This window comes from Aulonocara sp. 'chitande type north' Nkhata Bay, linkage group LG18 (genome assembly GCF_057382095.1).
Source record: "Aulonocara sp. 'chitande type north' Nkhata Bay isolate Kocher_YH1m ecotype deep benthic linkage group LG18, A_spYH_male_GT1.1, whole genome shotgun sequence".
In the NCBI taxonomy this organism is placed as follows: Eukaryota; Metazoa; Chordata; class Actinopteri; order Cichliformes; family Cichlidae; genus Aulonocara; species Aulonocara sp. 'chitande type north' Nkhata Bay.
Window position 1 is genome coordinate 7811894 of NC_141361.1, and position 24291 is coordinate 7836184.

A 24291-nucleotide genomic window follows, 5' to 3' on the forward strand; every position below is an offset into this window, starting at 1 on the left:
AGTCACACCACAAAATAATTAATTTGATACTAATTAGATAACACCAGAAGCATAATTATAACATGACCATAAAAACATAAAAAATAATTAAAGGACAACGACTTATCAAACGAGAATATTTTGTTTTAATTAAAAACACAAATCAGTCACATCCATAAATAACTTAAATTTAACCTGTTTCAGTTTTTGAACTCTTTACACACTGTACAAAGTTAATTTCCAAAATAACTACACTATATTTCTATATTTTACTGCTTTAGCGTTGAGACACTGAGGTGAAAAGAAACATGGAAAAATTCATATCTTGCCCAAATGAGAAAAACCAAATTACAAAACAAAGTTTTTAAAGGTGAGTGGAAATTTAAAGATTAAGCAGTAGTACTAGCTTGTCATGATTAAACACAGGGATTCAAGACACCCTTTATCAAGGACACATTGTTGATGATCAAAGACTACCAATCATACATAACTAGTAGATAAGACCTGTGTTTACTTTGCTTCTAATAAAAAAAAATATTTTGGGGTATGAGAGAAGAACTTTGTGGGATTTGAGGCATTAGATATTTGTGAAGTTGCAGTCATACAATTAATACACTTTTCTTTGGTTCATATTGTTATTTAGTTGCGTGCTATCTTACTAACATGTCCTGTGAAAACTTGTATAACTACAAAAATGACCTCATCAAACACAAGGAAAACGGCTCTCTTTTTTTGGCTTACCCCTATATTTGAGGAACTTTGGGTTTCACAGGGTTTGAGAAGTTGCAAAACAGAAACCCTTTAACCCAGACATGTCAGCAAGTCCTTCAAGCATCCATCCAAGAACATGTTAATACTGTAATAAAGACAGTAGCCAGGGTAGGATACACTGAGCATGAAGCTCATGAGACCGGGGCTTTTTACCAGATTTTCCAGATGAACAGTAAATGTGATATATACAGTCAGTAATGCTATAATACTGAACATATATAAACAAAGGAATGTTGGGTAGCCTCCTCACATCTGCAATAGATCAGCATCCAGTGGTCAGTGCACTTATCAGACCAGTTATGTCATTCTCTTTGTTTGAAGTTAGACATTAAATTTTACTTGACTATAAAACATTTTGTTAAGTAGCAACAGCACATTTGAGTTTGACAGTAAATGGATATTGTTTTGTTAAATAAATGTTCAGTACAAAACAACTTTCCATCTTTTCACCTATCTTTTCTCTTTTTTTTCCCATTCAGCCAGTAACAAAAATTACTGTGTATAATTTGACTACAACGTCTATAAAGACGGTTCACTGCAAGAAATGTGGATTATTTGGGATAATAGGAAACATTTTCTCTGAAACATGTGTTGCAGATACTTTTTCGAAGTAATGTTAACACGTAAGGTAACACGTAACTTCGTCCAGTCCTACCCTGGACTGGCAGCCTTTTTCTGCAACACCTCAAATAACCACTAGATGTCAGCAGAGGGTCGTGCTGTCTCCTGCTTTTGAATTGGTGGAGTCATGTTACTGAAGGAAAACCTGGTGATTTTTGCTATACTGATACATCTATAGGGATACTTTAAATGTATTCTAGCCCTTTCTTTCTATGGTGTTTATTTCATTATCTAATCTCATTTATCCTCCCAATAACTGAAATGAGGAGCATTACAGTCAATCGACATATCAACCAGACTACCTGAGCATAAAGAGGTACACTAGAACTGTAAACCTTGAATATTTCCAGAGAAGAAATCTTTATTATTCTTACTCCCATCAAAGAAATAAATAACCAGTAGAAAGTCCTGTGCTACACTACTAATTGCCAAACACAGTTGAAAATGTTGAAAAGTACTTGGAAAATAAATAAATAATACGCAGGGTTATCTGAAAGACAGGTTATTTAGAATCTCTGAAGCTAGTTAAAACCGAGAGATTTGTCTGGACAAAACCAGAAAGCCGAACTGAGACTTTTTACATTGAGACAGGTTGACAATGCCATGTCCTCAAAAGTTTCAGACCTTTGTCTTGTCCTGGATTTCCTTTATACTCCAAAACTAGAGTTGTCTCCGAATGTCTTTGAATGGTTGACGTGGCAACCAGTAACTCCCTTCCCTCTTACAGTACAAAAATATCGAGGCACTATGAAGGCATTAAGTTAAAGTAGAAACACGTCTTGTTCGCTTAAACTGTAGTTTGCGATTCTTGACTCCAGGTCCATTGGATGGTGCCAGGTTACACTCGCTGTTCCAGAATGTAGCTTTGCATCCTGGGTCCATTCACACTGACACACTTCCACTGAGCACAAACACACGTTTTCTCCTTCAGGCAGCGTCTGTAGCACGATGTCACTCTTCACTATATGACAGCATATTAGTGGTTAAGAGAGGATTGCAGGAACCCATCGGATCCCGCATAGATTGTCCATGCTCGCCGAGCGCTTCCTGGCAGCTTTCCGCACGTCTTTGTACTTGTCATCACATAGCCTGGAGATGGCCTGCAAAAAGGGCATAAAGGAATTTTAAGATATCGTTGTCATTTGGCTGCGTGCAGGGCTTTAATGTGATTGAAGCATTAACGTTTTAGTTTCTAGAAAACTTTTCAAATCTTGTTTAAAAGTAAATAGTGCAATTTGACGCCCCTTTACACATTTTCAATACACCGGAAGATCTGTAAAGGTAATTGTCCTATCCTGCTAAACTTGTTTTTTTTCTTCCTTTCGGCCTCTTAAAAGGGTGTTTTTCCTTCCTGCTGTTGCCCAGTACTTTGCTCGTAGACGGTCGTCTGATTATTGGGATTTTCTCTGTATTATTGTGGAGTCTTTACCTTACAAAATAAAGCACCTTGGCGCTATACAAACAAAATTGAAAGCCCAATCAGCAATTAGTTGCCCTGATCAGTCAGTGACACCTCCGACATGCACAGTCTCTTACAGCCAGCAGGCTCTACAGGAGCAAAGTCTCTCCACGCTACATAATTGGTTCTTTTTAGTTAACTAGTTTTAATAAATGCAGTACTTGACTTATCCCTTTAGTTCCCTTCTCTATGTTGCTAACCCTGAGAAATAATGGTGGCAATCGGGCAAAGCTGAATTGTTACAATCTGGAACAATTTATAACTCCTATATTTATTGGCTTTGAGTTTCTTTATTTTCATCGATTACTAATCAAGGGGAAAATGTAGTAATTTGATGGATAGAAAAGAAAGAAAAAAAATTCGGATGGAAACCTTAACGGTGACGTCTCACCTCCAGTTTTTGAGCTTTCTCCCTGCTGAGCGGCTCCAGGGGGAAGCTGAGGTTGTTCGACTCTGAGAGAGATCGCAGGTCAAAGTAGTACTTGGCGTAGACGCTGGACGGCACGTTGATGTTGAACTGCAGCAGCTCCAGAAACTGTCGCTCCAATTCGTTCCTGGTCGCATGATCATACAATTTCTGTGTCAGTGCACTCCCCCAGTGACTTTTTAAAGATGTTTTCTTTGTGATATCAAGAAGAAAAAACGGCTCCTTGAAATCACAAATCATCTTTCAAAGTTCAAAGTTAGGTGTTGTTGAGTCTTTCATTCTCTTTATGTATTTGTTTGAAACCTTGAGGATTTAAATCCATGACTTGATGAAGAAGCTTATCACACCAAATCTCATGAGCATCGTTTCGGTTTTTCTTGCTGCTTGTCGTTTTTCTTTTCTGTCTTTTTTAAAATTTTGACCCAGTCCCCAACCGACTCCCAAATCAAACCTTAAACCTCGAATAAAATCCTAAATTTCAAGACCATTCCCATCCTTAATGCTAATCACTCACATGTCCTCTACTGTGATGTCCTTGAGAATCTGACAGTAGTCGACATTCCAGACAGCTTGATCATCCCAGACTTTGGAAGCCAGCAGGATAGCACCCAGAACGATCCTCTTCCAGTTTCCTGGACAGATGTCAATCTCTGCATAGGTCAGGAGCCTCTCCAGATAAACCTGCACAATCACATGGATAAAGACTGAAAACTAGATAGAAAATTAAAGCAGCAGATAATCATTAACATGGAAAAAACAGTTTACTAACAGAACCTGATTTGATCTAACTAATAGTGTTGGGAGGTAAACAATTGGGGTTTTTTTCCCCCTGTATGACAAACTACATTCATCACTGATCTCTCAGAGCCCACAATAGTCACATGCATCACAGTAGTTATGATGCATAGTCTCATCAACAATTTGCACACATGCCTGGGTTGTCGGAACATATCAGGCTGCAATTTCCCGGGGGCCTAAACACAAACTGTGTGCGCACAACTGAAAGGTCCATCTTATCTCACCTTAGGGGGGCAAAGTGTCATGAAGATACCTTTTTTTTTTTTTTATGCATTATTTAATGGCAATACACAAATAAATAAGCCTCACCAGTGTGACAATTGCACACTCAGCAGTGAGCTGAGCAGCACTGAACAGTGTCCTGACAAAACGGTAAATCTGCTTCTGCTCCGGATCATGTTGATTGTAGTCCGGTGGAACCTCTGATTTCTGGATAAATGAAGGGAGGCAGAGATTGGATAAAAGAAGAACAACCATCAGGCAAAGTGAGAAAAGTGGATGATGGTGGATGACAATTTTGCGAGGAGGAAGAAAAGCCAAAACAGAGAGTAGGGTGAGAAAGACAACAAGACATAAAGAAAAGTGCGCAAGTGAAAATGAAGCAACAGACGGTGAGAGCAAAAATAAAGGGTTTAAAATGGGAGACAAAAAAATCTTAACACACAGAACCAGAGTCTACCAAGGTGCATTAAAAATACAACAGAACATCTGACACAGGTTTGTCAAAACGAGCAGCAGGATAGTCAACAGATTTAAAAATGAAATCGCTTATCTTACCGAGAGAGGGTGAAGCCTCTCATCAAAGATATCTAATAGCGTCCCACCGTCTGCATCTCTGAAAAGGAATAAAACATTTATTTTTCCCGTCTTCTATCCATCCACTTTCTCAAACACTCATCCAATCCAGGGTCAAAGAGCCTGGAGCCTATTCTAGTTATCACAGAGCGAAAGGCAGGGTACGCTTCAGTGTGCTAGCCACAGTGAGCTACTACCGTAGCAAAAACAGAGATGTTCACAAACTGTAAATGCCATGGAGTTTTGGGTAAAGAGATACATATTAACTATTTTAAAGTAGACTATTATGGCTACGTTATGGATAAAGATCACTGCAACTGAAACAGTTTCAAGAAGAGTCTGAACAGTTTGAAGCTTCCTTAAATCCAAAAACACAGATCACTGTCACAGAAGTATACACTCGTCAAGGTCCTGCCGTTTGTCATTACGTGGGGTTTGGAATTCTTTACGTGTTATTCTGGGACTTGAAGTTTAGATTTCTGTTTTGGTTTCCAGATTTTGTTTAGCAACGTCCTTATTTTTTCCCTCCTGAATTAGTTTGTTCTTAGTTATTCTTTAGTGTCGTGTTTCGTGCATTCTTGTTTCAGTTCTAGAAGTTCTTCATCCTGTTTTATTCTGATAACTCTTATGTCTTGCATCCCTCACATTGAATCCTTCAACAGTCCAGACACCCTTGACACTTTGAGAAGATTAAACATAAGTACAGACTTCAAACTGTGCTGAATTTTAGATGTAATTTTGTGCATTCATCATAAAAAGCTTAAAAAAGACAAAGAGAAGCACAAATAAACCATTCAGAATAGGCAGCAGTTCTGCCTTTAGATTTTGGGATAAACTGAATATATTGTCCTTGATATCAGATGCCCAGATATTAACTGGCAGTCTTTAGGTAACATGAGAATCCTTACCTGTTTTTTATATGGTAGTATATTGCCAATGCTACACTGTAGACAGAAAGAAATGTTTATAATAATATCAGAAAAGCATGTAGGTTAAAAAAAAAATACAAATGTTTCCTTCCTGGTGTTACAACCATTTGATGGTGTATTTGAGGTTGGGCTGGCTGACTGTGTTGTCATCCAGGAAGATGGTGGAGCAGGAGCTGTATTTGCGCCTCAAAGTTCCGTGCTACAAATACACAAACACACACACAAACAAAAGACTGTTATTAGAATTCACATGTTTTGGTGTCATCTATAGCATGCAAGGGTAATGTGCACAAAAAGAATAAAGAAGAAGAAAAAAATAGCAGAAAAATCTGTGCACTCACATTATTGATGAAGAGACTCTTTCTTTTCTCCCGCACTGTAAAAATAAATAGAAGACATTCAACATCTGTAATTTTTCCTAAAATGCCAGAAGGAAAAAAAAAAGCCAAACACAAAGCCCACCAAATGTAAAACACTGTAAAACACACTAAACACTATTAGCAAAGTGTTAATAGCAGCTAGCAAAAAAGGTTGCAATAAATTGCTGAGAAAAGACAGTTAAAGGACGTGTTAAAGGGTAAAAGTAAAGAGTGAGCTGCGACACAGAGGCGGAAATGTGCAGTTTTGCCACTAGATGGAGACAAAGTTACACTACTCACCAGTCCTGTATGCTACCTCTGAAAAAAAGAGGAAGCAACAGCCTTATTTCTTTGCATGAGAGTCACTGATTCATTTAAAGAAACAAATGGCATACATTGTAGGGCAAAGCAAAACGTCCTCATAAATGATCATCAAACAAACATTTCTAATGTCACCATGTTAATGCCTAAATATTCTAATATGGTTTGGGTTCTGATAACAGTGAGGGCATCCCTGAGGGTCGTGAGATACATCTAAGGGGTCAAAATAAATCCTTACAAAAGAGGAAATCTCTGATAAAGTCATTTATTGTTGCTTTTTGTCTCACTTGTGTCACACATTTTGGCTTTTCTCTGGGAACAGTGTCAGCACTTTTAGTACTAAAATAAGTACCTGAGACAAAAAGATCACTCTTTAAGTAAGCTTCTACTGCAAAAGCAATCTGTCATAAGCAGCTGAAGAACTTGTCCAACATTTTTATGCTCATAAGCCAAGTACTATGAATTTTAAACAAAATACAGAGCTGTGCAGTCATGAGCCATCACTCATTTCTTAATATTTTGCTTTCAAGGAGACAGATGTGTAATTCTTTTAAAGTGGCCTCAGGCAATAGTTTTCCAGTCCTTCTAAAGGTCTTTTTTCTTGTCTTTAGACACTGGCTGCTGTGTTGTCGCTCATTTTTAGTTCAGCCTTTGTATAATGATGATTTTCCTGTATAAACCAGTTTTAAATTGTATCTGTAGGCACATTGTTAGTAGCAGTCTGTTACAAAAACACATAATTTGTTCTCATTTTAGGTGAAACTGAGAAACACGCAGTAATAAAACTGTAGTGTTGCACCAACAAGCAGGGGCGTAATTTTCAGCGGGGTTAGGGGGGTTATGACCCCCCCAATAATCAGACCCAACCAATGTAACCCCCTCAATAAAATTATGAACTATCTTGCATAAATAGGCTGTTGATTTTCTTTACTCATTTCAGGTATTACCAGCAAAATAGTTGCATGTTTAATCATCTGGGAATTTACCCAGATTTATTTATTTATTTAGACAGAGATCTTGACCCCCCCCCTAATGTTCAGCACAAAGTTATGCCCATGCCAACAAGGTCATTCCCAAAAAGAGGAAAAGGGGCAATGACAAATGGACAACAAACATAACAAAAGGCAGCCAATATCCAAAGATGCCTTTTGTAATATCCTTCAGGGAACTTGGGTTCCACTTAACACCACTTAAAGCGAGTTTAGGCTGTGCTGAAGAATAAAGGTGGTCAAATATTCAAACATTGGCTTTCAAGCACACTGAATAGCACAAACTCTGTTTTTGTCTTACATCCTGTATTTCAATGTGAATTTGCACCTTTCAGTAAAATGCTGCATGTTGTTTGCATTTTTCTAACTAAATATTAAGAAATGAGGTGTTGGTTGAGACTTGGTTGAGGCTCATTCCTGTATTAAAGGATAGAGCTAGTGTTGCATCGTATTTTTAGTACAAGAGATAATATGAAAAGACCAAAAGCAGACAGAGTTAAAAACAAATTGCAAACACTGCTTTTATATTTGGAGCATTTCTGGATAATAAAACAGCTCAGAGGCACAAAGGCTTACATCACTCTGTGACTACATGAGCAATATCAGCAAGTATAATTTATTTAACACTGATGTCTTTAGGGGATTCTTTGACTTCAGAAAAGAAAGCTATAAAAGCACCATTTTTTTTTTTGTTTAAAGCCACAAAAAAGATGGAGTTTGTTTCTAAATGTTGCAGATATTAAGCAATAATTATATTTTAAAAGAAACTCACATCTCACATCATTTTATTCCTTCTTTGTTTGGAGGAGGAACATTAATCAAATGTCACTTGGATGTTCTCTACATGAACAAGTTCATACGCTTCGTACAAAAAGAAATTCAATTCAATATAAAATATTAAAAAGCAATAAAAAGCAAGCACCCTTAGTTGTTTCTGAAATTCCAGCAACAACAACAATCTCATGCTGGGACGTTAATGGATCTTAGTAACACTTTCTCTCTATATGTGCAAGCTTTCCCCAACAGGAAGCTAAAAGTCTTAATGCAACAGCACAAATTCAGCTGGCTGCAAACATTTACGTGTCCAGACTTTTCCCCACACCCTCTTTATTGTGACTGCATTTGAGCAACTTGCAGTGCTGATAACAGGAAGTGCAGCGTGTCAGGCTAACGTCAATAAAGCCAAAACTGTGTTCTGAAATATACAACACTATCTGTATGTTTTTTGCAAACTGTGCTTTCTAAATGTTGGGTTTTTGTCTTTTTGTATATAATTACATCAAAAATAAACACTGGAAACCTGTTACGTGTCTTTCAGCTCCTCCCTTTATGGATCATCACAGCAGATCTTCTGTCTCTGTCTCACATTGTCCTAACATTGCTCCTTGTCACACAAACCCTCTACATGTCCTTCTTCAGTACATCTATGAATGTTCTCTGTGGCCTTCCTCGTCTCTTTTTTGTCTGGCATCTCCACATTCATCGTCCTTGGAAATCATAATATGTTCAGCTCCACCTCCTGTCTTCTTGCCGTCGTCTCCAAACCATACATCGTAGGTCTCACTTCCATCTTGTATTTCTTTCCTTTCACTTTTGTTGCTGTCTTTCTGTCATAAATCACCTCTGAAACTCATCTCCACCGGCTCCACCCTCCCTGCAGACTCTTCTTTACCTCTCTTGTGCACTTTCTGTTGCTTTGGATGTTTGACCCCAGGTATTTGAACACATCTACCTTCAATAACAACTGACTTTCAAACCTCTTCTCTCCACTGCATACCTCCACCTCTCCAGGCTCTCTTCCACTTGATCCTGACTCTCACTAAAGATCACAATGTTGTCTGTGAACATCATAGTCCACGGAGACTCCCGACTAACCCTCATCTGTCAACCTGTCCATAACAATTGAGACAAAAAGGGACTCGCAGCCAATTCCTAATTGAATCCCACGCCCACCTTGAACCCATCTGTCATTGCTATCATACACCTCACCACTGTCTTGCTGCCTGACTTCTTCATGCAGTACCACAGATTGTCTCTTGGCATCCTATCATATGCTTCCTCTAGATCTATAAAAAGACACAATGCAACTCTTTCTGACCTTCTCTATATTTCTTTCTCAAGTGAGTATCAAATGTGATTAAATTATTTAATTACCAGAACCGAAAAACCCTAATAAACAGACAAATTTCCTGTTATGTGAAATTCTATAAAACCAAGCCACTCACCGTCATTCTGTGATTTGCTGAGGAATATTGTGCTCGCCCGTGGATGGTCTGATGGATTGTACTCCATATTCAACTCTGTCAAAAACAAAGAGCAAAGAATATGTACGCCTTCCTGAAATATCAAAGATGAGCAAAAAAACCCAAAAAACACGACAGTAGAAAAAACACAATGTTTTTCAGTGCAGCATTCACACATGCTCCAGACATATGTTGTGTTTAATTTGCACAAATGCTAAACCAAGGCTACTACTTTTAGCGGATTCACAATGGGGTCCCACAGCAGGTAGCCCTGCATGTTTCACGTTGTAGATTTCTATGCAGGACGCCCTTCATGAGGCAAACCCCAAAAGGATGTGCGTCTCCTCCCAGGAGGGATCTTTTGCTTGTTAGTCAAATGTGTGATCTACTACATTACCAAGTTTAACCAACTTTGGTGTATAAACTGATATTATTATCAATATATTAGCATGCAAATACTTACATGTTATAGGACTATAGATTCCTACAGATGCCTAATACTGCAAATGAAATTAAACTAAAAGGCTGCTCAGAGAGCACTCGCTCCTCCAAGCTCATATTTTGCATTTTTAAATGAATTGTAATATTTTCTCCCTCTATCCACGTTTCACCTCCTTGCCAAAATTCTGGCAATCAGCCGTGCACCATTGGCCGACAAGCAGTCATCAATATAACACACCTCTGGTCGGGCTCCTTTTTTATAGTGGCAGAGAAACCAGCAAATAAGAAGACTCGCTCATAAAGGATGACTAGTTTAGTCTGATTTAAATCACAGGCGTTACTCTTGTAAGTCTGTGTGCGGTTTTTGTTTTGTTTTTTGTTCCTCTACTCTAATAAATCCGGGCATGAATCATTCCCATCCAGAGCTAATCTGGATTGCATCATGGCCTAAAGGCATGGGCCAGCGAGGCATTTGTGCACGCATATTATACAGCAGGACTCAGAACAGATGCCAAAAAATCCTTTCATGCGTTGTTCGTTGCCGATAACATCAGCTACTCTGACAACAGAGAGCACAGTTGTTATGAGTGAGAAGCTTTCTCTCTTCAGCGAGCGATCATTTCCACACCCAGCACATCTAAAAACAAATCCCGGCATTCGAAATCACGTGCGTATCAATCATGTGCATAAATATTTGAGAGTAATTGAAGTCAGATGACAAAATTGAATAAGCAACACCAAAAATGATACAAGTACAGCATCTGCTATTATTCACTTAACTCGTCACTACAAATCCTGTAGTGTCCTGCAACAAATTGGAAACATTTTATGAGCCTGTTTTTGGTGATGTCAGCTTTTAAACATTCCCGGCATGCAGTCTCCTACAATACGACAGGAAAAGCCCCAGATTGAAATCCAGACTATTTGATTATAATGCAGACAGCAAGAGGGACACATGGTTGATCATCTGTCCCAGCCCCAGCAACTGCTGGACTACGAATGACTGCTGGTAAATTAAAATGAGAACAAAACAGCTGTGACACTGCATAACAATTACAGTAACAAATTAAATTGCTTGAATAGTTTTGTACAGGGAGAAACAACGTTCACTTATTACAGCAGTTCTGCAAAACAGCAGACTTTGACAAACACCTCCTGTTGTGTGCAATAAAATAAAAAGTAAAAATAGCTAAGATGCAGGTAGGATTTACTAGAAGCCTGTTATATAAGTCTGCTTAGTTTAAGCTTTTTCTGTCCATAAAGTAACAACTGAAGTTCAAATGAACTCTAGTCTTAGGCCAAAAAAAACAGCATTAACAGATGAACTGGTTGATGCCGAAAGGTTAGGCTAATCAACGATTCATTTTATTCATGTATTCCAGAATAATATTAATCAAATTAGGCATCTCCTAATTAGTTCGGGCTGTGCTGCTGTTTCCCCTGCTGCTTTCTTACAATATACAGCTGCACATGTGATTTGGTCTCGCCAAAAGCCTCTGAAATCCACCAGGGTGAATGGACCCAGCTTGGATTAGATTTGTGTCAAGTTAGCACCTTATGTAACAGTAGTCAGGAGCAGTTTAAATGGTAGCTTAACTGGTTTTCAATTTGTCTGAAACTTAAAAGAAAGCATGCCAAGAAAGCACAAGGGTGCAAATATATATATATATATAAACTTTATCCCAGTGACAACCGACACGGGACAAAAAAAACACATTAAAACATAAAAAAAGAAAGAAAAGCATGTTTGTGTATTTGAGAGTGGGTGGATGAGGCTTGTAGTAAGAAAGAGTAGGAAAGCATTAAGTAGCAGTCCTTTCACAATATATTTTAGTCAGGCCATGATGCATGAGAGCTGTAGTTTGACTTTTCGCTCACTTTGCTGCATTTGTGATCACAGACTTTGACCTGTTCCCAGGATGTCAACGTCATACTGCCATTTCTATAAAGATCAGACTTAGCAATTTATTTATTGCAATTTATTACTATTAGGAACCCCCCCCCCCCACACACACACACACATACCTTTGTATCACGGTGGAGTGATTTCTCAAATGTACCACTGCTGTGTCAAATATATGATGCATGCGTCAGTTTGAGTCTTCTAGTCACACACAGCTAACTCTGCTTTTTACTGCATAGAGAACAATGGTGGAGCCACAGTCAAGAATCTTTCCAGGAAACCAGTAGGCCTGGGGCAAGGCCACATTAGTCAGCAGGACTATAAAATATAGCAAAGAAAATCTATCCATCCATCTTCTTCTGCTTTTCCAATTCAGGGTCGATGGGAGGCTGGAGCCTATCCCAGCTGCAGTAGGGTGAGAGGCAGACTGGTGTCCAGCCTTACACAGGGCTGACACAGAGAGACAACCGCTTTCACTTTTCTAGTTGTTTCTGTGGTTCAAAGATGATGTAACATTAAACATTGTTGGTCTCACAAGGTCCTTGAAGTGTTTTTTGACTAGCAGAAGCACTTCTGAATCAATCTCACAGGACCTCTAGGTCCCTCTAGGCCAACCTGCTGGATTTCCCGGGGTGTACAGTAGCTGGTGTCATGTGTTGACACATGATATTCACCACCTCAAGTAAACTTAACGGAGAGTTGTGGTCTGCTTTGGCACACCGAAACAGGAGGAGCTCAGCTAACCTATCAGCTGGCAAACTTACCTGTCTGTCTCACTACTCTTACATAATGGATTAAAAACAGGCACCATGCTTTTAACAGGCCAGTCCACTACTGCACTACACTGTTTCCAACACTGTGTCTGATTTGCTACTTTTTAAACCTTATGGAGGAAAATTTATTGCAAAAAGTATTAATGCATCAATTTTTGTAGAAGTACATGTTATATTTGGAGTATTGAATGTTGCAGCCTCAGCAACAATGTACTGCTGTTTTGTTTTAAGGACACATTAATGCTAATAATTTCTCCAATTCTGCTCTTTAAGTCCAACAACTTTCTATCTAATAGCCAAAAGCTCAGGCAAAACAAAAATCTTCTGATCCTTTTCATCCATTCAAGGTAAATATTTATTTTTTATGCCTTTAATAATGTTAGTTTTACCACTGAATCTAGATGCTAAGGGTTACTGTTTAGGGTTACTGCTCATAAACTTATAGGTCCTTCCATATAAAAACGAATTTATTAAATGTTCAGACAAGTTAAGATTGGCTGTTTGTTTTTTTTAATTAATTGAAATCTTATTGGATGACTTTCAGTTTTAAATAATAAATTGAGTTCTTCTTGTGAAGCACATTCTGATGTTTATCTTGAAAGTTACTTCACACATTCATTTTGACTTATTTTACTTTACTTCTTATCTGTATTGCGGCATTTAAGCTTCACCCATGACTTATTATCTTATGACCATGTCTACACTAAGAGCAGCTTTGCCTCTGTTAACTTTAGAGCCTGCCTGAGCAGGCTCTAAAGTTCACTGTTATGAATGTGATGCCACTGTTATTGTTGGAGTCTGTGGTAGCATGAAAACTCACTCGCTCCCATGCAGAGAGTAATTCTGGTCACTGTTCAGTCATGTGTATTGTTTTTTCCTCTTAGCAGCGTTGTCTAAATTCATGTACTGTACATGAATGTGTTTAATAATAAATAAATGCTGAGGTGAAATCGCTTTCTGAAGGACCTTACCCACATTTCAAACAGCAGAGCAAGGGATTTCTGAGTACCAGCATCTCAGGAAACATTTCGCACACTGCCAAACTCTGCATCAAGTAGAGTATGAAGTTTCCTACACACCTGCTCTTCATCAGATAATGAAACACAGAGCGGCGCCATGTTGAATAAACTGTGATAGGTCATATGACCGCGATCAGTGATAATAATATTCAAACAGAACCACGTATTACATTGGAAAAACAGTTAATAAATGAATCATCTGCGAGTAATACATATTGTCTTTGCATGAGTTATGAGACTAACTAGAAAAACAAAAAGGAAACTTATAAGAACAAGTACGTGAAGAATTACATCTCGACAAATCCAGAAAAGACATATATAATGCCTGAGACAATATCTAACAGTATAATCTTTGATACACCTGAATAGACATGTTTTAAACCTACTCAGCCAATTAATGTGATCTATGATGTGCTGACCATCTTTATCAGGCCTTTTCATTGCGTGGTGAAGAGAGGGCACTCTTAAAATGTCCAACACCAGCACATGCATTAAATTCAAAAGATTCGAGTTCTGCAGTGTGTGAGCAGTTTATTCTTTTCTAAGTTAGTTTTCTTTTTTTGGTCCTTTTTTTCATTTTTTTGGTTTTGTTTTAGAGGTTTTTTTTTTCCAAAATTCCATCCACTATTTGAACGCACACACACTGACCACTGGCTTTGAGTGGTATCAGACCAAGTTAAACAAACAGGACTTGCACACACACATGGCTTCATATTCCCAGGAGAGAAGGGGGGGGCTCCCTGGGAAAGCACTGATAAGCTTAAGCATAAGCACACGCACAAACGTATACACACACAATCACATCAGTTATGCTATAGGGACTACTATGGACAAAAGTTATAAAGTAAGATTTATTGGAGATAAATTATCTGACTTTCAGGATTGGGACCACACCTCCAAACACGCCCCTTCTGGGTCTTATCTAATCTATATATGACCCCCAGTTCTACAAGCTTGTTCTTGTTTTCATGTCACACCCTTGCTCCCCTTTTTTCAATTCTTTCACTTCTTCACTTCTCGTTAGCACACGGGGATCTGCCAGGCCCGGGAGCCGCCGTCAGTCCACATCGAGGCTTTCCCCAAACCGCAGCTCAATTCTTGATTAAGCCATTCGCCTTTAAAACGCTGGCAATCCTAAAATAAGGATGTGGGTCCAGCTAGTAAATTAAATTTTGAATTTTTTTTTACCATTTTAGGATTCTCATTCGCAGACAACTGTGCATCATTACACTCCCAGTGGTGAGTGTTTAAATTCACTGCAATCTCCTTACCAAAAGTAAAATGAATAAATAAAACCAGTGCTAATCACACCTTCATTGTACAGTACACCTCGATCTGTATTTCATGACATGCTGGGTTAACGAGAGATTCGTCAAGAAGCTATGCACGAAGCAGTGAGCTTAACCTTATTTTCAGCTTCGTGTAGCATCAATTGCACATTTAGGCCAAGATATCACAGACTGAACCTAAACGTATTGGCATATTGCTTCATCGTAACACTTTTATTTATTCCCTCCTTTAATAATGACCAAATTCTATAAGTACTAGTTTGGGAAATGAGTTACAGCAAGAAAGATAAAACCATTATAAGTAAACGTGTCATGGAAGACTTGGCAGAATTTGAAGGGGATCGGTCACAAGGTAAAATCAGGTGACATGTCAGTTTGAAAGTGCTTTTGATTCTGATTAGCTTTATAGTCAAGAGTTGACAGCTTCCTCTAAGTCCTCATTAATTTAAATGAGACTGTCTTTTAGGAGTTTTCTGCCTCAGCAGCTCAAAGCAAGCAGACCTTTTTGAAGTGATAATTAGTGGGATGAGGTGGTCTTGATGTGTAGTGGCAGACAAATTGCTCTCTCATTACTAGTCAGCAAGCCAAACAAGTACTTTCTCCTTCAAAGCAACCTGAATGGACTTTTTTTCTCCAAAGGAAGAATAAGGGTGCCTAGTAATCTTTTTCTTTGTTTTAGAATATTTTAACTCCTTTATCTGAGTCGTTTCAGCTCTGCAAACATGTTGAGCTGAGCCAGTCATATGTCCCTGGGGAAACACATGACTGCTAGTGCCGTAAAAATAGTAATGCTTCTTGATGTGGAAAGAAGTGGATATATTGAATGTTGTGCCACTTCAGCAATATTCTGTAATGTTACTTTTCTTACTGTTTTTTTTTTTTTTTAAATTTTGTTACACAATTTCAAGAGAAAATAGAAATAAAACATCTGAAAACTCTCATTTGTTTTCATCTCTTTATCTACTTTTTTTGCATTGCAGTGTTTTACAGCACTGTTTGTCAGAGTCGTCACCACGTTGTTTCCAGATCCTGGGTTCTCTCTGACGTCCACCGAGTCCTCTTATTGTCAAGAATTAATCCTGATTTCTACACACAGAAGTCAGATGACATTTCCCAAAGCAAAAGAAGAAAAAAAATGACATTCAGATAAAAATTATAACTCAACTTTTCAAACGTAATTTCCATTTGGTAAATTTATATCTATTTATACACCTTTTTGCATTGCATGTGCTTTATAGCAGAACTGGCTGCTAAAAGCACTAAAAATCTGTTTCCTGGCTAAGTTTCATTTACTGATGGCACACCCATGTCTACATCAATAAAACAAATAAGTCCTCTTCCTCTTATGAGAAAGCTTCACAGGGCAAAATGTGCTGTTTGTTTAGGCTGCTGTGAGCACATGAGGAGCAGCTGATTTGGTTTTTTTAAGGATGTGTGGTAATAATGAGACACTTAATTAAAGATGTGGGTGTATTCATTTTCCTGAGTCCAGTTTATTTATCTTGTTGTTGTTGCCCTGTACCCTTCCCACACTAACTAACCATTTGATCAGTCATCTTTCTCCACAGTTGCTCCATTCTAGACATCAGTGCAAGTATACACTCACCAAACACTTTATTAGGTACACGTTGATAGTACTAGGCTGGAGTTTGCCTTCAGAGCTATTTCTTTGTGTCATAGATTCAAAAAGTTGCTGGAAGCATTTTAAACTGATTTTTGGTCCATGACATGACGCAGCTGTCATACTGTTGCTGCAGATTGGCTGCATATCCATGATCCTGGATCCTGTTCCACCGCATCCTAAAGGCTCTATATTGGATTAAACTCCGGTAACAGTGGAGGACATCTGAGCACAGTGAACGCATTGTCGTGTTCAAGAAACCAGTTTGAGTATATCATCTCATCTGTCCTCTTCTTTATGAGAATAAGCTTCGTGTGTCTCATTTGACTGCTCTGGTTTATTATCAGCTGACTTGACTTTACCTTTTTTAATGTTACACCTCACTACTGGCTTAAAATGAAGTTAAAATTGAAATCATGTCTTGCCTGTCTGTGTAGCTTTGTTCTCAGTCTGTGTAAATCAGAAAAGAGAAACAATAGAAAGAGCCCCAATGATTAAAATGTATGGCAGAATAAAAGAAGAGAAAAAGGTTGGAAGACAAAGACAAACTGTGTGTCTGTTGATTACGAGTAATAAATAGAGGTTTAGAGAAAACTAAGGAGGTAAATTGGTAAAAGGATAAGCTTTTGGTTTTAGATTTTCAGTGTTTCCTACTCACCTCTCTAGTGCCAAAATCAAAAGATTAAGCATATTATTACTTCACAAGTGCACACAACCCAAACAAAAGGAGGCTTTATTTCAGTTAGGGCTGTATGGCCCTGCACAAAGTCAAGTCGCAGAGCCACGTCTGTCTGCACTTAACCTTTGCCCCTTCTTGTCATCTTTTCATCCTTTTATTCAATTAACCATTTGTGTGAACCTTGGTTGACAGTGTTAAGACCTAAATGACAGCGACCATGATCTTTACCTGCCATGCCGTGGACAAGGAAACAAATGTTCTGCTATTTTATAGATGTAGATTATGTAGATATAAATGTAAAACGCCTTTGAGTAACAAACATGCATATTTGCTTTTACATTAGGAGATATATATTTAATGATAACATAATAAACTACCACAACACCAGGTTCATCAGACTACCTTAATTTGCTCTAAATCTTAAAAAGAAAAAAAAAAAAAAAAAAAAAATATATATATATATATATATATATATATATATATATATATATATATATATATATATATATATATATATACACACACACACACACACACACACACACACACACAGCTTTCGGTTCGGTACGCATATGTATCGAACAATACAAACTTTTAATTTATTTTATCAACTTTCCTTCTGACGATGCTGTCTGTGTGGAGCGCTCAGTGGATCTGCGCTCGATAGTGCAGCCTAGGCGGAGTAGTCGAACGCAGATTCATTGAGCGCAGGGCAAGCTAGCGAGACAGAAGTTAAGCTCTCCTTGCAACATGGCAAATTGAACCTCCCCCACCCTCATTCACATCTGGCGTTTGGAACTATTTTGGTTTTCATGTGACGTATGACCCTGAAGGTAAGCGAGTCATGGACTAAAGTAAAACAGTATGTTGGATGTGCCACACAATGCTCAATTACATGGGTGGGAACTAGTGTGTTAGCGCAGTTAGCTCGTTAACGTGTTGGCCGTCCAGCCCCACGCACGGGGCGATCAGGGGTAGCTCGTTAACGGAGATTTGCCGTGTTGTGGCGTTAACGTCATTTCAGATTTACGCTGACAGCACTAGTGGGAACACAACGAATATGACTGCACATTTACACCGACATCATCCTAGTGCAAAGACAAGTGGAAGCAGACAAAAACAACAAGCACGCATGCTACAAACTTTACCCGAGTCATTTAGACAGCCGTTAGCACATGATTCTCCTTATGGGGACCTGATATGTTTAATATGCTGCTGAGAATATAGCCCAGAAGAAGCGTATAGTATAGCTTTTATTTTGGAAAGAGACATTTCTCTGTAATAAACTCTCTTTTCCAAAGATGAGAGATTTCTCGGTCAGATAGATTTTTTTTTTTTATTACTTTGTTGTTTCAGCAACATTAAATTTAAAAACTGTACTTTTGTGCTAAAATATATATTTATAATTTTAATAAATGACAAATTAAAAAGGCATGAACATTTTTTTTTGTATCGAAAAAATATCGAACCCTGACACCAAAGTATCGAACCGAACCGTGAATTTTGTGTATCGTTGCACCCTAAAAAAAAAAAAAAAAAAAAAAAAAAAAATTATATATATATATACACATAAATAATAATAATAATAATATATATATATATATATATATATATATATATATATATATATATATATATATATATATATATACATACATATAAATAATAATAATAATATATAATATATATATATATATATATATATATATATATATATATATATATATATATATATATTTTATTTTAGTTTCCTTCCACCCCCCATACAAATATAAGCATGTGAGTTGATGTGTGATGCCTTACAGGAACAGAAAGACTTGTTTTAATAGAGAAACACAGACAGCTTTGTCAAAGAAAGGCAGATCACGCGACAGCTTTGTCTCTCATTCGCACTTTCTTTATCTTTTCCCTCCAGGACTGGTGTCTCGCTATATATGCAGAATGTTTTCACAGCACAAACCACATGTCAGTTTCTCAACATTTTAGCTTCTATTTCAGGCTTTAAGCCAGCTTTATCCCTCGTGAGATCACAACAGCTAAAAAAGTACAAATGTGAAGGAGCATTGGGCCAGTTCAGCGTGAATAAGATAAAAAGCAGCAATAATCAGTGTCATTTGACATGCTCATCTTTAAAACTGGTGTTATGAAAGTAGGTTCCTAACCAGTGTAAGGAGAACTGCACCAAAATAAATGCATCCTTGCATGTCAAAATAGCAACAAGTGAAATTCTCCTTTGCTGTCTTTTGTGAAACTAGCTACCGGCTTAGTTTAAGACAGCATTCAAGGTCCCAGGTTAGTGAAATGATGGTGTTATGTAGTGAAGCGTTTATCTGTCATTATAAACAGAGCATACTGGGAGGTCACTTCAGGACTCTAACACTAAAATCCCCCAAGTGACATAATAGCCCACACTGACTCAGACACAACTGTTTAAGGTTGAGGCACTGGAAAAACATCAGTCAAGCTATCAAGATATTTTAATCAAACTGAATTTCCAAGAAAGGCATCTGGTCGTTTCACGCCAACTCACCTAGTTCATGTCATGGGGAAAGAATTACGTGAGGACTTTATTCAGTTAATAGACCAAGCACAATCATACATCTCTACTTCAAATACTTTTTTGAACATTTTTTAATACTTTGGAGATAATTTATAAGACCTTCCAGTTCTATGATTATGTATGTCTTCCTGCACTATAGGCTGTTTGTTCTCATTTGGTGACCACTGAGCCCCTCATCCAGCTTCAACAATCCCAGCACGCTTCCCCTTCAGACCCTCTGTTCATCACTGAGTCGCCACCACGTCGTTTCCAGACTCTGGGTCCTCTCTCACATCCATCTAGTTCTCTTATTGTCTAGGATTTCTCCTGATCGCTACACACAGAAGTCAGACGCAATTTCCTCCGAGCAAAAAAGAAAAATCTGAATTCAGATAAAATTATTACTCAACAAACATGATTTTCGTATTAGTTGTTCTTCTCCAGATTCCTCGAAACCAAAGTGATTTGAAACAACTCAGGCTGAACTATGCCTGCCAAAGCCTGTCGGAGAAAGAGCTCAAACACTGTATAATAATGGTTTTCTCTTGATTATCTTGTTTTCATAATCGGAGGAAACCATAATTGCAACTGGGCTTAAATTTAATTACAGTTATGGTTTCCTACCATAATAACAAACTCAAGATAGAAACATTACATGTAATCTCCTCTGTGAGATTATTTCAATAAATTAATTTTATTTACTGTTACTAAAAATCTTCTCTGATAAGATTACTATGCAGGGGAACATGGTGATCTTTTCTTATCTATCTCTAACAGTTTGCATAAACAAAACTTCTAATTCCCTTCTAAGCAGCTTGAAAGCCTCTGATGAAAACCACTGCACATCCTCAGATAACCTCTGTGCACCAAAACAACATTTTCTCATTTCTGTGAACTTTGAATTCAAGCACAACTAACTTTTTGCTCAGTAGGAAGAATAATCGGTCAAGGGCTTTAAAAATTGAGACATTCTATCAGCCTGCTAAAGTCATAGGAAAACAGCCACAAGCATGGATGACAGCATTGCTGGTTGTTTGTAAGTCAGCTGAGAGAAACAACAACTGAAAAAAAAGCACATTTCTCCAACAACATCACAGCATTTCGAGCTTCATTCAGATGTATCAAGAATCAAGGGATAGTAGTTAGTTCATGGCCAAATGATCCGTCAGATCCAACATTAAATTAAACACCAAAGAAAATCTGCTGCTTCGACAAAGACAACGCGATCTTACGATGTTACGATGAGCTCTGGGAAAATGGTGATAACAATTTTTCTGTTTTAATTAAAAATTAAAACGATAACTGACCCTGACCTCCCTACATGTACTCCCATTTAATACTGCAAAGTCAGCCCATTCACTACGAGGCACGCGATGATTTGAAAGCAGCATGTCGTGCTCTAAATTGAGGCGTTAATTCTTGGCAATCAACTGTCCCTTGAGGCTTCTTGTATCTGCTCTGACACAGGCTCACAGCTGCCTCTTTTTTGGGAAGGGACGAAGACTTCTTTCTTTTTTTCTGATGTTGCAGATTCTAATGAAGCCCACTAATCTGTCTGTGAATTCATAACAGTCCGAACACATTAGACACGCTCCGGTTTCAATCACCGCACCGCTGAGACAGACGGCCTCTCAGCGCGAGTAATCTTTATCCTCACCAGAAATGACAGTCGACTCTGAATCTTCATCATGGCTCTTTTCTTTCTCCGTTAGAAAGAGCATCTGCCTCCACGCTCAGACAATTATGCATCCGATTAAAGCAATGGTCCAAAACATATTGGGGGGAGATTTCGACTTCTCCATGCAATGTTTTCAGTGATCTTAAAGCTGCCTTGTCACAGATACTGAAGATATATTATCAACATTACCCTGCTGTAATGCAAAGCACTCAAGTCAGTAGTCTCCACAAATACCATGCAGAACATAAGTTGAATCTTTACAAGAGGAAGTGACATCGCTGATCAATAAAAGGCAGGTCTCTCACCATGCTGACTCAGTGTGAATAATGAAGGTCAATAGGCTTCCTATAGCAAAATATGTAAGGGAATATGGCTCCAAATGTTTTTAATTCATGTGCACTCAGATTTAAGACAACAGACACGGTTCTTCTAATGTGCTGCTGAGATGTTTCTTCTTTCGGGTTGTTTTCTGCTCTTCTTGAGCTTTGCAGTTATGCAAAGATTTGGCAAAAGAAATCAACACATCTAAAACAAGATTAGATCGGCAGGTGAGAATAATTTCCTCTTTTCCCGCCTCACATGATAACCCGTACAAAGTGTTCCTGGGCGAAGATCCTTTATCAGCACAGAACTGTAAACATGGCAAAGAGGAAAGATGATGCTATCAGATGTGTCAGGGCTGTCCAGCAAGTAGTGGCAAAATGTATGACTAAGAATGAGCACCTACTATGAATGTGGGACTTCTTTAAAAAGCACAGATAATGAGGCTGTATCCTGTATAACATGAATGCAGTTAATGTGGAAGAGGATTCAGAACTCTTTGATGAGCAGGTCAAATAAATTAAAAGTGACTAAAGGGGGAAAAAATTGGTCAAATGCATCTGTAAACATGGAAATTCGACCTCTTTACGTGATTTTGTACAGTTTTTGAGAAAAACCATTTATATGAAATGGTTTGCTGTTGGATGGAAATAGGCAGCCCATTTAGTAGCCACTTTCCAGCGTGAATGGGTCAATTGTAATGCATATTAGCATGTGTCAGTGGAGGGGGCTGCGTACCATGCTTGCAAAACAAAGACCGGCACAAAGACGCCTGCCCTCACGGACAGGATGTTCTCTGCAGCTCCATATCTCTCTGCAGTGCCACATGAGAAGAAAATGCACACAGATCCATGCATGTGCCCGGCTGTACTGAAGGTTGACATGTCTCTGCAGTCAATTCAGTATTTTTTGACACATAAGTAGTGCGAGCAGAGGTGGATATGTGAAAGCTACAGATTCATTTTTCAAGATTTGAAAATGGGTGTGACGTGTTTTTTATTATGTTGTTTTGAGGGTCCTTTTTGCCTTTAGACTAAGCAGAGTCACCAGAATAGAAAAGGCTCAAAACTTTCCCACAGGAATAATAAAACATTTTCATTATAACTTATTTTCATTAGTTTACTGCACCTAACTGGTACATTTGAATGTTTCACTCCATGTTATTATTAGCTGCATTTCATTTATACATATGTGTAATTAGCTTCAATTAGGCTGTTTGTTTAATTCCAAAAATTTATACCAGCCATAAACTTTTATCTTTTATCGTCATTGCGCAAAATGCAATGTTGGCACCTTAAAGGGTTTTTTGTTTGTTTGTTTTGTTTTTACCGTCAACGTTCTCCCTGTCGCTGATGTGCTGCAGGTTGCATCCCGTCTCCTCCCTACTCATATCCGACTCCTGGTGGTACGACTCCAGCCTCGAGTGGGCATTTCTGCGGAGCTTGGGGCTCCCAGACACGCAGCAAGAGGTCGTGCTCCCCATCTTTACCCGTTCACTGCGCGTACAGGCAGGAGCTGTGCATATAATCTATCCTTTCCGTTTGAAACGGAAGCTGAAACGACCCCACCGAGCCGGTGAGCGTAGATCACGAGAGCGCACTTGAAGCATCCATCGTAGCGCCCACAGATGCTGTCAGTCTTTGGTGTCCACGGTGAGGCTGTCACGGGAGATAAAGATGACACTTCTCTAGAAGCCAGAGTAAATAACGGGCCGACCTACACCGCTACCACAGGAATAGTACAACCCGGAGTATCCCGTGCAGCACCGCTGATGATGTGAGCGACGACGGGCGCACGGTGATGTGTGGATCGGTGTTGAGGCTGGCTGTCAGCGCGATACAGCGACGGGGAGGGTGTAAATCCCGAGAAAAGGTTCCGGTTCAAGTGGGTGGATACAAATGAGACAGCAAAGAGGGAGGCTAAGGGGCGAGAGAGCTGATTTAATGATTTATTATTGTTAATTAATGATGGTATTTAATCCCTAATGTCGAAAGGTCCATTTATCTGCGTCTGTCTTTAATTTATTAATCCACCATTAAATAGATGGATCCATCTTTAAGAAGCAAATAGACATTTGCAGGTTTTTACAGAAATGCTGTGTAAATGAGGTGTTACACGATGGTTTGTGCCTATGTGTTAATTTTAAAGAGAAATTGTCTTATTGTGACAGAATAATGCTAAATCTTTGTTATTGTAGACCAGGTTAAAAGAGGCCAACTTCAATGATCAGATGAAAACAAGCATTTTATAATCATTACACTCATAAACTGTTTTGTCGTTAAAACCTTTGAAGTTCGTGTTTTCCCAGCTCTGTGAAGCATCGGGCTATTTTGAATA

General features: G+C 38.4%; 1 protein-coding gene across 1 annotated transcript; it reads right to left on the minus strand.

Annotated features, from left to right (window-relative positions):
• Nucleotides 1–102: 102 nt before the first annotated feature.
• Nucleotides 103–23816, minus strand: LOC147307923 (cyclin-Y-like). Its single transcript, XM_086271183.1, has 11 exons — nt 23284–23816; nt 9674–9748; nt 6439–6456; nt 6121–6155; nt 5884–5978; nt 5759–5794; nt 4833–4890; nt 4365–4484; nt 3772–3938; nt 3222–3384; nt 103–2471 (listed from the first exon to the last, which is right to left on the minus strand). The coding sequence occupies exons 1-11, from the start codon at nt 23435–23437 to the stop codon at nt 2355–2357; spliced, it is 1038 nt and encodes a 345-aa protein (XP_086127309.1). The 5' UTR covers nt 23438–23816; the 3' UTR covers nt 103–2354.
• Between the last annotated feature and the right edge of the window lie 475 nt (nt 23817–24291).